The sequence below is a fragment of the Parasteatoda tepidariorum genome, chromosome 2 (genome assembly GCF_043381705.1).
Source record: "Parasteatoda tepidariorum isolate YZ-2023 chromosome 2, CAS_Ptep_4.0, whole genome shotgun sequence".
NCBI lineage: Eukaryota > Metazoa > Arthropoda > Arachnida > Araneae > Theridiidae > Parasteatoda > Parasteatoda tepidariorum.
Genome location: NC_092205.1, coordinates 33,036,612 through 33,050,134, shown reverse-complemented (window position 1 = coordinate 33,050,134; position 13,523 = coordinate 33,036,612). Strand labels below are relative to the sequence as shown.

Genomic DNA, 13,523 nt, shown 5'->3' with positions numbered 1-13,523 from the left:
CGATTCTATCACAGAGGGCGGAAAATGAAGTCTGAAATTGAGAATCTCTTGCAAAATGCAGCAGAGTTGCACATGAGAGACAAAAATCCTTACAATTAAATCCAGTTTAGCATACGCAAGGGCGGACCCGCAAGTATTTCATCAAACATGTAAAACAAATAGTGTTTTCATACTCTACAGACCGACGGTACGCCGAAATAGATTGGGGTTTGAATAAATTGTGAAAACGTTGAATAGAATAATGTCTTTTTGCATAATTTGTGGCAAAAATCAACATGGTAAAGAAAAATATCACATTTCGAAAAAAGGAAAATTAAGCACTTTTTAAAATCACCCATGGAAAAAAGCACCTTTAAGGGCTATTAAAAGACGAAAATACGCACATTTAAAAACGCTACGCACCCTGATAAAACTGGAATAGGCTGAATGGTTCTTATGATCTCAATTAAACAAGATAAGTAGGTTCTCTGGAGAACTCTGAAGACCTGCTGGCTCAAAAGTTTGTGGAATGTGCATAGTATGTTATATTATGTTTCTCTCGGAGAATTCTGAGTGACATCTCTTTACCTTATAGAATTATTAAATTTAGAAATCTGTACGTTAATGTCAGTGATTTATTAGAATGAAGGCAAATTTTCATAGTTGAAACAAGTGTCCAACTGACTGCTCAGGAAGACAAAATGTTTTGTCTAACCTACGACTGAATTGGAATTACTGTTTTTTTTATTTAATATTTTTATATAAAGTTACTATATTATATGTTAAAGAATATAAATAAAAACAACAACTTCAATGAAAAATGATTTATTTTTTAAAACATAGTATAAATGCAGGGCTAGATTTATAGAGAGAATGAATCGATAGACCAGAAATGAATAAATAAAAATCAGTTTATCTTAGCTCTTACGAATTAATTTTCATACTTGAACTACTACCGATCTAGGCTCTAGCGTAGAATCGGGGGCTCCTTGGTTTGGCGACAACTTTTGTTCAGTTTTGCTGAAATCTTATTTCCATGGTATACTTTGCAGTCTTTGCTTTCAATGGCGTCACCTTCGGGTTAACACAACTTTTGTTTACTTTTAAAGGATTGGTTCTTGTTTTTTTTTTTGCATTGTACATTCGATTATTTGCAATTCGCCAAATATGATAGGGGCTCCCGTCATGGGTGCCACTCTTTAGTCCTGAAGACTGAAATTAGTCTTGAATTAAGATTAGTGGACTAAATTCCGCTCTCAAATTATAATATCTTTTTTCCAATTTATTTTTTAAATCAAATTTTCAAAAAAAGAAGAAAAAGAAAGTAATTAAAGATTTTTTTTACATGTTTTTTTTTCTAAAATAAAATGTAGCAAATGTTTTCTGTTGAAAACAAATCAATAAAAATTAACACTTTTTAATGAAAACATTATTTTTCATAATTATTGGTAAATGATCAAGTAATGATATCAAACCGCAATAAAAGAAAGACAAATGCAAACAAATTTGTATTGGTTAGTCTGAATCTGCTTATGACAGCATTTTCTAAACCTAATATTTTGAAATGTTGGGTAATGTAACGTAAAGATTATATTTTGGAAATTACTTAAAGAGTTAAAGCAAACATTTATGATGATAGAGTAAAAAGTTTCCAAGAAAAAGTTGTGTATTATTCAACGATTGATGTAAAGTGTTAGTTATTTTTGTTTTGCTTGCAGTAAAAAATAAAATAGAAATTCATGAAAATATAAATATATTTTTTAAAGTAATCAGTCAGAGAGTTATATATATTTTAAAATAATAGTTAATACTAGACTGTTAATAGGCCAAAAAATAAGTTCAGTCTTGGAATTTTCTTAGAGGGCACCCAGGGTTTAGATGTATCCAACTTTAAATTTCAAAAAAATTGGTTGAGGATTATCTTATTCTATCTCTTGGGATATTAAACATACTTTTTAACCAAGTTGCGAACTGCGATTCGTACAAATCGAGCCCTGTATACATGCAAAATACAAAATATATATTAAAAAATAACATGTTTGATATGACAATTAAAATTCGTTATATATTTAAAAAGTCTTTAAAAAATGCAGACGATTTTTAAACAAATTTGCATTCTCATCTGCCAGCTTTCATTCTCTCGAAAAAATCGTTAAAACTTTCCGAATCACAAAAATCTCTTTTTTCTATTTCTGGCAGATGTAGCTGAAAAAATATGCAAGAAAACTAAATAAACAATTAAGTACTTAGTATATAAAATTATTAATAATAAGTTCGACTTGGTTAGTTGCACACAGGATAAAAATGAATATCACAACAATGTGAGAGTTAAAACATTAATTCTCACTCAATCCATCGATAATTATCACTGTTGCCATCTTGATACAAAATAATTTATGATTTGTTCGAATTCATTTCTTATCCCTTGTGAAGAAGGGTCTGAGCCATCGATTTCCATCGAGCTATGTCAAAGTCGGGTCACCCCATCTGGCTGTCGAAAAATTTAAGAGATTATGACACATTTCGGCTAACTTTAAAAAATTGGTATTACTGTTAAAATGGTTCATATTATAAATGGATGGTTATTTTGTTTTGTAGCTAGGTTATTACCATCCTATACATATAATAAAAGTTATAAAATATTTAAGTTTATGACAAACATTGTTTATGATTGATTTATTATTTTACTACATTGTTATTTATGTATTTAGAAAATAAGTATAAGATTACAAATACGTTTCTTTCGGTTACAGTTTAATTAGTTGGAAGCTGTGAAACTCAAAACAATGTTTCAGCTAACATAATTCACAATTATCTTATTAATAATTTTACTTTTAAATTATTATCTTATAAATTTATTTAATTCACAATTATCTTGTTAATGAATTTTGTTTAAATTAAAAGGAATAGTATTTTTTATTTAATGAGATTTAATTTTTTTTTAAATGTGGGTAATAAAGTTAATGATTTCAGGCATATTGTTATGCATTTTATGACGTTAATATACTGAGATGATTAAAATTATGGACTTGCCGTAAAGTTCGCATGAATCGTTTTCGATTGCTCAATATTTTTAAAAGTTATTTATATTTTTTTGTACATTGTTTAAAGATAAAATAATTAGCGACCTCAACTTAATATATTGAATTAAAAACATGCATTTTGCCATTCATAACAGTAGTTAAATTCCCGATTGTTCCACAAAATACACTTAAACTTTATACCTCATTAAGACTAAAGCATATTAAATTGCTTTTTTTATTTATTTAACCTGTGAAATAATTAGAAAAATGAAGAGCTTAGTTAAGTAATATATTTTAGAGAGAATTAGAGAAAAATTTAAATTACAGGTTGTCAGAAAATGCTATCTTGAAGGAAAATTTTAAAACAACACATATAAATTTTGCTATAAATTTATTGAACTACAAAGAGTGTTCGAATTGTATGAGACTATGGTCAAATAACTCGAGAAATATTCATCACATCAAAATTCTGAAAATACTTGTGTGAAAATATTTTATTTTTACATGAGATTCTACGCGTCGTGTGAGTGAAAATTGTATAAATTCAGGGAATTTTGTATTTTATCCATTCATTGAATAATCTATTCAGAGAAATTCTGCGGTCATAATATCTAGTGAAAATATTGGATTAGAACTTCCCAAAGACGTTCTGCAATGTTATTTGCATGATTATTTGCTTTAGGCACAAACGGCCCTGCATTTCCCTGTTGAAATGCTACCCCCGTTTCCAGTTGCCGCCTATAATTCGTCTGGTTGGGAGTAAAACTTTTCTGACCGACAAAGTGAACAATACTGTTCAGTTTCATTAAATAAATTGTATGAAAAAGTCTCTGGCTCGCTATTTAAGGACTGAGTCTAATGATTGTACACCTAGAAATCTGAGTGTTTAAAAGCATATTCTTTAACTAAGCTCTTCAATTATGTCCGTGATTTAAAATTAAGATGGCAACAGAAGCATTGGAATTTATAAAGGTCGAGAAGATTAACAGGCCTATTTTATGACCAGGTGATAAAACTTGCAGTGATAAGTTGCGTCATAATCTATAGTGCACTTAATCCTTACCTAAATTTTAAATGTGCATGAAATCGAACTGAACATTTTTTATCGCTTGGTCAGAAAATAGACCTGTATACTTAACAAAAAATGCAAGGTCTTTATATGAATTTTGAATATTATTAAACATAATTACGGTAAAAAAAATGGTCACTAATAAATAATGACTATAATTAATAAACTAATGAATTACACTAATAATTGATGAAATAATTAATGACTAAAAAAAGTAGATTTAGTAGCACACAAACCTTATCAACTTATAAAAATAATACTAACTGAAATAATTTATTTTGCTGGATTAAAACCAAGATTTGAAAAGCTCAGTTGCGTACGTACCACAGGAGGTTGCTCTTCCAATAATTCAGGAGGAGGATCCGGTAGATGCTGTTCCAAAGTTTTATCATCAAATGTTAACTAGAAACGGTAGATTGATTTAGAAATGGCTTCGAAAAATTTTCTTAAAATTTAATGAAAAATTCGAGAGAAGAATTCAAACTACATTTTGGAAATTTTATTTTTTTTCTCTCCTGGTGATTTGATCATCCACTGTAGAATACTTTTAGACAGTATGTTTTGACAACTTAATAACTTAATGCAACTGAAGAGGGCTAACTGGATTAGTTACCCTTCTGACTTTTCCGACAATTTTCGTTGCTAATAGCAACCAATAGAAAAATCATGAATTAAGGAAAGAAAGTTGGCGAGCGATGTTGAATAAAGGACGATATCTCCCATGTTTTACAAAATAATTTAGTAGTTATTATTTATTATATCATTTAATAATGATCGAACTAGTTCTGAATTCTTACCGAACTAGTTGAAGCTCTTTTGCCAAGGAAAATAAAAAAGTCCCACGCTTGAAGCAAAGCTATAATTTTAAATTATGTATACCATCTTGCTGTGAAGAATTATCTGGTATTCGGAACGGACAAATAATTTAAATATTTAAAAAAATATTAAACGTTTTTTAAAAATTGCCAATTTGGCGATATTTTTACCTCTAGATAAAAATTATCAAAGCAACGGACTTATTCTCATTTTTTGAAAATTTTTGAGCCCATATAAATGGGTATTAGAGTAAGTTTTTAAAAAAATACATTGCTGGCCATCGTAAATGCAACACGCTGAAAGAAGCATGCAAATAACATGAAATTTACAACATGCATTAGCGGAGGTGAGATATGCAAATGATTAGAATTTCAGCGCAGACGCACATTACACGCGCTTGTGGCGCCACTTCAANAACACGCTGAAAGAAGCATGCAAATAACATGAAATTTACAACATGCATTAGCGGAGGTGAGATATGCAAATGATTAGAATTTCAGCGCAGACGCACATTACACGCGCCTGTGGCGCTACTTCAAAGCGCTATTAAAGGCTTGGAGATTTCGACGATTTCAAGTTCGGCAATTGTGTTTTTCTTGTGGTTTTTTCAAAAAACGATTAATTATGCCTCGTAGAAAACAGCGATCATCTTTTGATCAAGTGTCCGAGTTCGGCAGTGGAAGGATAGTGGCTTACCGAGATTGTGGATTATCCTTCAGGGAAATCAGTAGTCATGTTGGACGAAACCAAACAACTGTAATGAGGATATGTGATCGTTGGATGCAGGAGGGTACGACGGTCCGACGTGTTCGATTGCATCTACCTCAGTGCTCCACTTCACGTGATGACAGGCGAATTGTGCGCATGGCAGTGACTGATCGCTCAGTCACATCACATGACAAACCATAGCACAGCACATTCAGTCTGTTACGCATCATCCAGTGTCTGCGCGTACCATTTGACGCCGTTTATAGCAGAGTGGTCTGTCCGCAAGACTCCCATTGCTTCGTCTACCCTTGACGCAGAACAATAGACGTCTCCGCCGCCAATGGTGCGATGAAAGAAGGATGTGGATGACAGAGTGGAATGAAATTGTCTTTACTGACGAGTCACGCTTCTGTCTGCAACACCACGAGTCTGGAGACACCTTGGAGAAAGGATGCTGAACAGCTGCGTTATTCACCGCCACACTGGTCCTGCACCGGGTAAAATGGTATGGGGCGATATTGGATATCACTCTCGCACTCCTCTAGTACGCATTGCGGTTACTTTAAACAGCCAGCGCTACATCTCCTAGATGCGGGAGCCAGTTGTCCTTCCTTACCTTCAGAGCTTGTCCACAGCCATATTTCAACAGGATAATGCGCAACTACACGTGGCACGCATTGTCCAAGAGTTCTTCGTCAATCGCTAGATTGAATTGCTTCCCTGGCCATCTCGATCTCCGGATCTTTCGCCGATAGAAAACATGTGGTCCATGATTGCTCAACAATTGACCCAGATTACATCCCCAGCTGCCACTCAAGATCAATTTTGGCAACGTGTTGAAGCTGCTTGGTTGGCTGTACCCCAAGAACACATCCAAAGTCACTTTGAATCAATGCCGAGGCGTGTGACCGCGGCGATCTCCAACAATGGCGGCTACTGATTTTGGCAGGAACCGCACTTCACAGAAGTCTATAAATTTAATCATTTGATACTTGGTCAGCATGTTATCTACAAAATAAATTTTGTTGTGATATCTCTTGTCTTTCCTGGTGTTGCAATTTGGGTAGCCAGCAGTGTATTTTGAAATTACACCCCAAACGCATTTCATTTTTACAAAACTTTTGCTTTTCCCCATATTGACGTTCTACGCCATTTTCTGAATAAACATAGAAAGCGCTGGCTATAGATAGGCAAAACTTAACCTAACTGTCATGAGTAACTGTTGCAAACTTACAGCAGTAACGAGAATAGCATTATTTGCAAAAAAAGCTTTATTTCACGGAACGACGGTACGTTCAAAAAACAGCATTGAGTATTTCAATAGTAATCCAACAATATTTGACACCCGTTCTCTTTATGTTATTTCTAATAAACAAAATAATATTTAAAAAATTTTTTTTTAACATTACCGCTTTCATGCTTTTGGAGTGAAAGATAGTTATTTAAATCTGAAAGTATTGAGAGCAAAAAACTTTAAAAGCAATTTATTTGTTTAAATTTCAAAGGAAGGAATCAAAGATATCAATATAATACCTGTTGCAATCGATCTTCTCTACGTTGAATCTTTCGCATGAATTGTATGGCAAATACAACTGCAAGAATGATACATCCACTTATTAAGAGGTAGAAGAGTCCAGAAAAAGAATGAATGCTTCCTGGTGAAATTTCTGTATTCTAAAGGACGAAAAAGCATTAAAATGAAGTTTTTATTACATATTTTTCCAGCAATAATTTAAAGGATAACTTTTTTAAGATTAACTTATGTATTTTTAAAATTACAATCTCGTTTTTTGAGGGGGCTTAGGTTTGTGCAAAGAATGAGTAACTTTAACCTACGGAGTGTTCTGGTCAAAATGTATATTTTTAGAATCCTAGTCGATAATAAAATAGAAAAAAAAATGTATTTAAGCGAGGAGAAGAAAATAAAAATGTTTACATTTGACGAATCTCTATTTATGACGGTTTGAAAACAACAAAATCTATTTGGTAGCCAGATGAAGCTTGTAGCTGTTTCTTATAATCCCTTTCAACTTCTCTCTGTTTCACAGGCAATCAAACAAGTTTTAATTTTTCTTTTTCCCTCGTTTAAATATCACTTTGTGACTCGTGTATAATTAATTTCTGGATGCGTGCATTTGTTTATAATTAATTTCTGGCAAGGATTTTAAACTAATAATATATATTTGCTGAGGTGATTACAAAACACCCTCTGCATCTATATATATTTCAAAAAATTATTTTAAATTTAATTTTACTTGTAAAAAGCTGGGAATAATATTAAGATGACATAACATTTTCATTATAAAACTGCCTCAAAAGAAAATATTTTCATAATAAAACGTCAGATTCGTTAAAAGCTACAGTTGGAAGCGGCAAAATAAATTAAAATCTCCTTTGAAATGATTTTTTGTCGACTTTTAACCAAGTTAAGTTGGATGTTATTAGTTTTGCGATTACCTCAAATCTGTGCATAAGAAAATTCCATAAATGTTCCATTAGTATGCATGTATTGTACCAAAAAAGTCTTGATTTTGTTCTTACTTTTCGTAAAATGTAGTTCTAATTTTAATTTTAAACCACTACGAAGTCTGTATTATTGTATTTTAAAAGTAACTTAATATAAAAAAAATCGAAATGTATAGGTATCAGTTACAAATTTCTAGACACTAGTCTCTTCTATATCTATATGCATAAAAATATGATACACTTACAGCAATTCCATCCCTGCACTGATTAGATTCTACCCACCATTTTCTATGAAGATCACCTATAAATCCACTTGATGTCAGAGAAGCCAAAACATCATTGATCTTATTTCTAAAATAATGAAATGTTTAATAATTATGTAATGTCTAATATAAACTTAGTTTTGAAAATCATTCAAATAATCTTATAACAAAATCGAAAAAGGAAAATTATTCCTAAATTTAATATATGGACTGTAACTAGAAGAGAGAAGGCTTCAGAATGAATCAATTTAGTAGTTCGACGTAACGAACATAAACTGCGCAGTGGAGAAAAATGTCACTTTTTTCGGGCTACTAAGCTGCGCAGTGGGGGTAATATGAAAGGAACATGTAATTACGTTTTGACTAGTAAAGAATTACGTTTACTAAAGGACTACGTTTATGTAAAGAATTACGTTTCGACTACTCTTGTTTATGGTAACCTGTGCTGCAGCCTATTCTCTTCTAGAGGGTATTGGCTGTATTTTGTAATCACTAAACTAAACCATGTTATTTAGGAAGTAATACTGTGTGGAATTTAGACATGGTTTGGAATTGAAATTTTCTCTGGAAAACCCAATAGGGTTTATTTATAAAACCTCATAGATCATGATTAGATCGATAAACTCGATGATGTGATTTTAATTCCGAGTAATGTGATTTAATTTTATTTGAGAGCTATTAGCCGTACAGTTAAGGAAATTTTTGGAAGTACAATGTTTGGATGTTTTCAAGAATGTCTTACAAATACTTTGAAATGTTTAGGGAAAATTCTGTTGAATAACTTTTCGTACAGTAAAAATTTTATAAAATTCCTTATTGGTAACTGAGACGAGTTTAACAAAATTTTGTCTCTTTCCCTATTGATACTGATACCAGATTTTCTCCAGTGGTTGCTAAGCAACGGATATTTTAGCAAAAAAATGTCTCCTAAATGTTGTAGAGCACTGTGTGTCTAAAAGACAACTCAACTCCTCCCATTGCAAAGATAGAGATTGTCGCCTGCAATGGAAACAAGAAAAAGAGCGTTTTAACAAGTCCCTAATTTTTATTGTGTATCCCTAAATTTTTGTTGCGTAGTCCTTCTTGAAATAGTTTAACCTCTTAACTATAATCACCGACAGTGCTCTAGACAACAGGCGAGGAGAGGTTTTTAGTTAGACAGACAATATTCCCTAGTTATGTTTATCCTTATCAATGAGTGTCATACTAAAAAAAACTTACTTCAGTGGTGATTTAAGAGGAGTTGCGATTCCGAATCCGCCATAGATATAAGGATCGTGAATTTCAATTAGATTGCAAGGTTTTTGGCGAACTTCATAAGAACTTTTGGCTGAATTCATTAGAAGTACGTATCCTCCATTCGATTGGCGAACTCTTTGGACACCTTCATCTGCACTCGAGACGAATACACTGGGGTTATTTTCAAGAAAATCACTGAAACTTTTGAACAGAGGCAATGATGATTTCTGTAAAAGCCACAAAAAGGAACAGCTTATTATGCTTCAAAAATGCACTAAATGACTATGTACAGAACGAATCGAACCAAAATAAGGATTTTTAATAGCATATGTAAGTTAGTTTATCAAATTTTGGAATTTCAATTGTTTCATCTATTATATAAACAGGGGTCTGTCCAGACATTTTGTGAAAGGTCCGTTTTTCTAAAATTGTGAAAAAATTACTAGCAATTTGTGAGTATAAAATAAACATCAAGTCACATTCTTTCAACCAGGGTCTGCTTTTGTGAATTTGTGCAAATAGGGTCCGTTATTGCAAAAAAAACTTTTTCAAGGAGTTTTTAAATTGTAAAGACATACCAAGATTTTGCTCAACACTGTAAAATTATAATTAAAAAAATTAAATTTTCAGAAATAAACAGCAATTGCTGCTTCTAAATTAGAGATGCAACATACAAATATTTGGTATTTAGCCTATACTGCTGAACGCAGAATATTCATTTCGGACGAATAATGGAAGAATCGTCTGCCGAAGACAAAACTTAATTCGTTTACATCCATCTTTCTTGTTTTCTGCCCTGGGAAGGGTTTATTCGATTAACAAAACAATAATGAAGATAAACAAATTTGTGAAGGGTCCAATTAAAAGAAAAATTATTTTGTGAAGGGTCCGTTTTTAAGTTAAAATATTTTGTGAAGGGTCCGATTTTATGAAAAGATAAACGGACCCAAATTTCTTCTAAACAGACCACTGATAAATAAATTTTTAGAATGTCATTCTCTTCCTTAAGACATCATAGTAATACAGATTATTCCATTTTATTCAAGCAAAAATCCAAATTTTTACTTCTAAAACTATCTTACAAGTAAATATAAACGAAGAAGAATACAATTTAACCACAATGCAATGGTTATAAAAACTTATTCAATATTAATACATTATTCTTTTTAATCTTAATGTTAAAATGTAGTAAGCGAATTTTTGGAAAAAATGCTTTGAAAGAGTAAATTCTTCAATATTTTGCTCTTTTTTTTAAATTGTAATATACTGCATTAAAAAAAACGTGAGAATTCTAGCCGTGATCTATAACCTGGTTTACCTTATTATCATAGGCGTAAAATTTAAACAATTGGAAAGTTTAAACGAGTGAAGCTGACTTTTTTAAAACCTTTTTTTAAAGTAAAGCAGCTTTTGCGTTTATTTCCAAGTTTTGTTTCATTTTTCGACTCCTTGACAAGTCTAAAATAATCTCTTGTAAATTTTTTCAAATATTCTAAACAGCTGAAAAGATATCCGCGATATTCTAAACAGCTGAAAAGATATCCGCGATACATTGTTGTAAAAGCCATGTTAAATCAAAATCTAAATGTTTTTTTTTTTTAATATACTTTAATATCGATAAATATGAATGAATTATTACAGAAGGTGTTAAAAAATAACTTGTGATGTTTCTGAAAATTATTGTATTAAATCGCAATAAGTTTTATCAAAAGATAAATTTTTACCTTCTTTAAATACCATCAAAACAATAAAATCTTCTAAATTTTGTAAAAATGCAAACAATTTTATACATTTTATGCATGTTAAAAAATTGGAATTCTAAAATAATTTTTAACTTGGCAAAGTTTTATCGAAAAATAGTTTCAATATATTCAATTATAGAGTTTGCAGCAAAAACCATGAATTTCATGTTTACATTTTCATTTTATTTACTATTTTAAAATATACCCGTAACACACACAAGTAGGTAGGTATCTTGTTAGTACAGTGCACTCCCGATTATCCGGGTTAATTGTAGGGACAGGTCGCACGGACAATCGAAAAACACAGATAAACCGAAAACTCCTTTTATTAAAGAAAAAATCAATATCAATACAAAAAATATAAAAATTACTGACATTTGCATGCTGTATAACATCAAACTAGGAATTTTCCTTTCAAAACAATGTGTAATGCTCCATATATTGTCACACATTTTACGAACCGCATTAATGTCACCGTAATCAAATACTCCCATATAATCTAATAAAGTTTCCACAGAACAGCAGAATGAGAAATTGTATTTCCTTCATTTACTACATCTTCTGCATCTGTTACTATCATCATTATTTGATTTAACAACATAACGATGTCTTCATCTGTCAAATACTGGAAGCCAGGTTCACATGCATCATTTTGAAACCAATCTTCTAAATTTTCTTCATCAAGATTTTCGAAACCTTCGATTTATTTTGCTTGTTTAAGAATACTATTATCTTATTCTTCTTGAGTTGCTGAAGAAGATTGTTCAACAAGGGGTATAATCTTTATCCGCGATCGTGATAACGTAGACGATTTTACCTTTGACCATGTTGCTGATATTCCATATACTGCAATCCAATAACGAATATTGCTTCCAAAAATTGGATAGTGTTATAACTAATTTTTTAATCTTGAAAATGTTTCTGTTTAAATTTTTTGTTGACTCCGGAATGAGCACGGATAATCCGCAAAACAGATAATCCGCACACGGATAATCGAGAATGTACTGTATATACCTCCCAGCTGGTGTGTCTTTTGAAATAAGTAGAATTTCAAATCTCTCGAGGTTCAATATCCAACAGTCAAAAATAATTTGAAAATAAGTATAATCTCATATTGCAAAAGTGAAAGGAGTTTTAATTTTTACCTCCTACAGTTCACATTTTCAGAATTTGGGCGTATTGGGATATTTTTTCAATTTGACCAAAAAGGTTATTATGGTGAATTAGATGTTAAAAAATATATTAATTTAAAAAAGAAGTGATTTGTGAATGTTTTTAACAAATAAAAGATTCGGATTTTTTCATATAAGTAGCAGTGGTAATGAGTTTTAAAACTTACTTTAATAAGTTGTGAAATTCCACTAGGTTTAACTATTCCAACTTGAGGCCAGCTATTTTCAAGGGATTCCTAAGTAAAATTTGAAAAAAAAAAAGAATTTTAAAAGTTAAAAAAAGAAGAAGAAAAAAAAGCTTAAAATGTATCATAATTTTTTTAAAATCCAAAATACACTCATTGCCATAAAAATTAGCTCACATAGAAATAGTTTTATTTTATTTCATAACCATCGTTAAACAGCCGACTCAAATTTACGGGTTTACGACTACTAATGTTCAACTCCGTAGCCTGGTAATTTTGAACCCAATCCAGAAGGCAAGGGAACTCTTGTATCAAGTAGTGGAAGAAATTTGCCTTCGTGGAGAACTTTTTTGATGGAACTAACCCACATTTGCGTTACATAGAGAGGAAGACCAAGAGAACCTCCCACGGTTAGCCTGATGGCAAAGGGACTCTAACCCATGATTCGTCTACCACTGAGGATATTTCACGCCAGCACTGAGGTCGGTGCAAGCCGGATGCGGAATTCGTATCGACCAGTCATTGCTGGGATTCGAACCCGGTTCACCTCATTGGAAAACGAACGCTCTATCCCCTGAACCATCGCTGCTCACCTAGAAATAGTTGTCAGAATGAAACGAAACTTTATATAAGTAAGTATAAGTCATGGCAGGGCTCCTTGAAGCCTTTTTTCAACTAGATAATGCTTGGCCACACAGAGCAAGAGTTCACAGAAATGCCTTTGCCACATTACCACCCTGCCTTGGGCTGCTTGATACCCAAGGTTTGTCATCGAATGAGCATATTTAGGACCACTTGGGAGGGCCTTGGATAAAAATGTGACTGTAGGGCTAATATGTCAACCAGTGGTTGCATGTTAAA

The 13,523-nt window shown here is 31.9% G+C and overlaps 1 protein-coding gene across 1 annotated transcript in view; it reads right to left on the bottom strand.

Annotated features, from left to right (window-relative positions):
• Window positions 1-792: 792 nt before the first annotated feature.
• Window positions 793-13,523, bottom strand: part of LOC107436945 (glutamate receptor 1) — a gene marked incomplete in the record, with an annotated part of 42,644 nt that continues 29,913 nt past the window's right edge. The window contains 6 exon segments of the mRNA XM_071177435.1: window positions 793-2,184; window positions 4,396-4,473; window positions 7,129-7,269; window positions 8,307-8,412; window positions 9,546-9,790; window positions 12,645-12,713. Coding sequence (XP_071033536.1) covers window positions 2,098-2,184; window positions 4,396-4,473; window positions 7,129-7,269; window positions 8,307-8,412; window positions 9,546-9,790; window positions 12,645-12,713 — 726 coding nt within the window.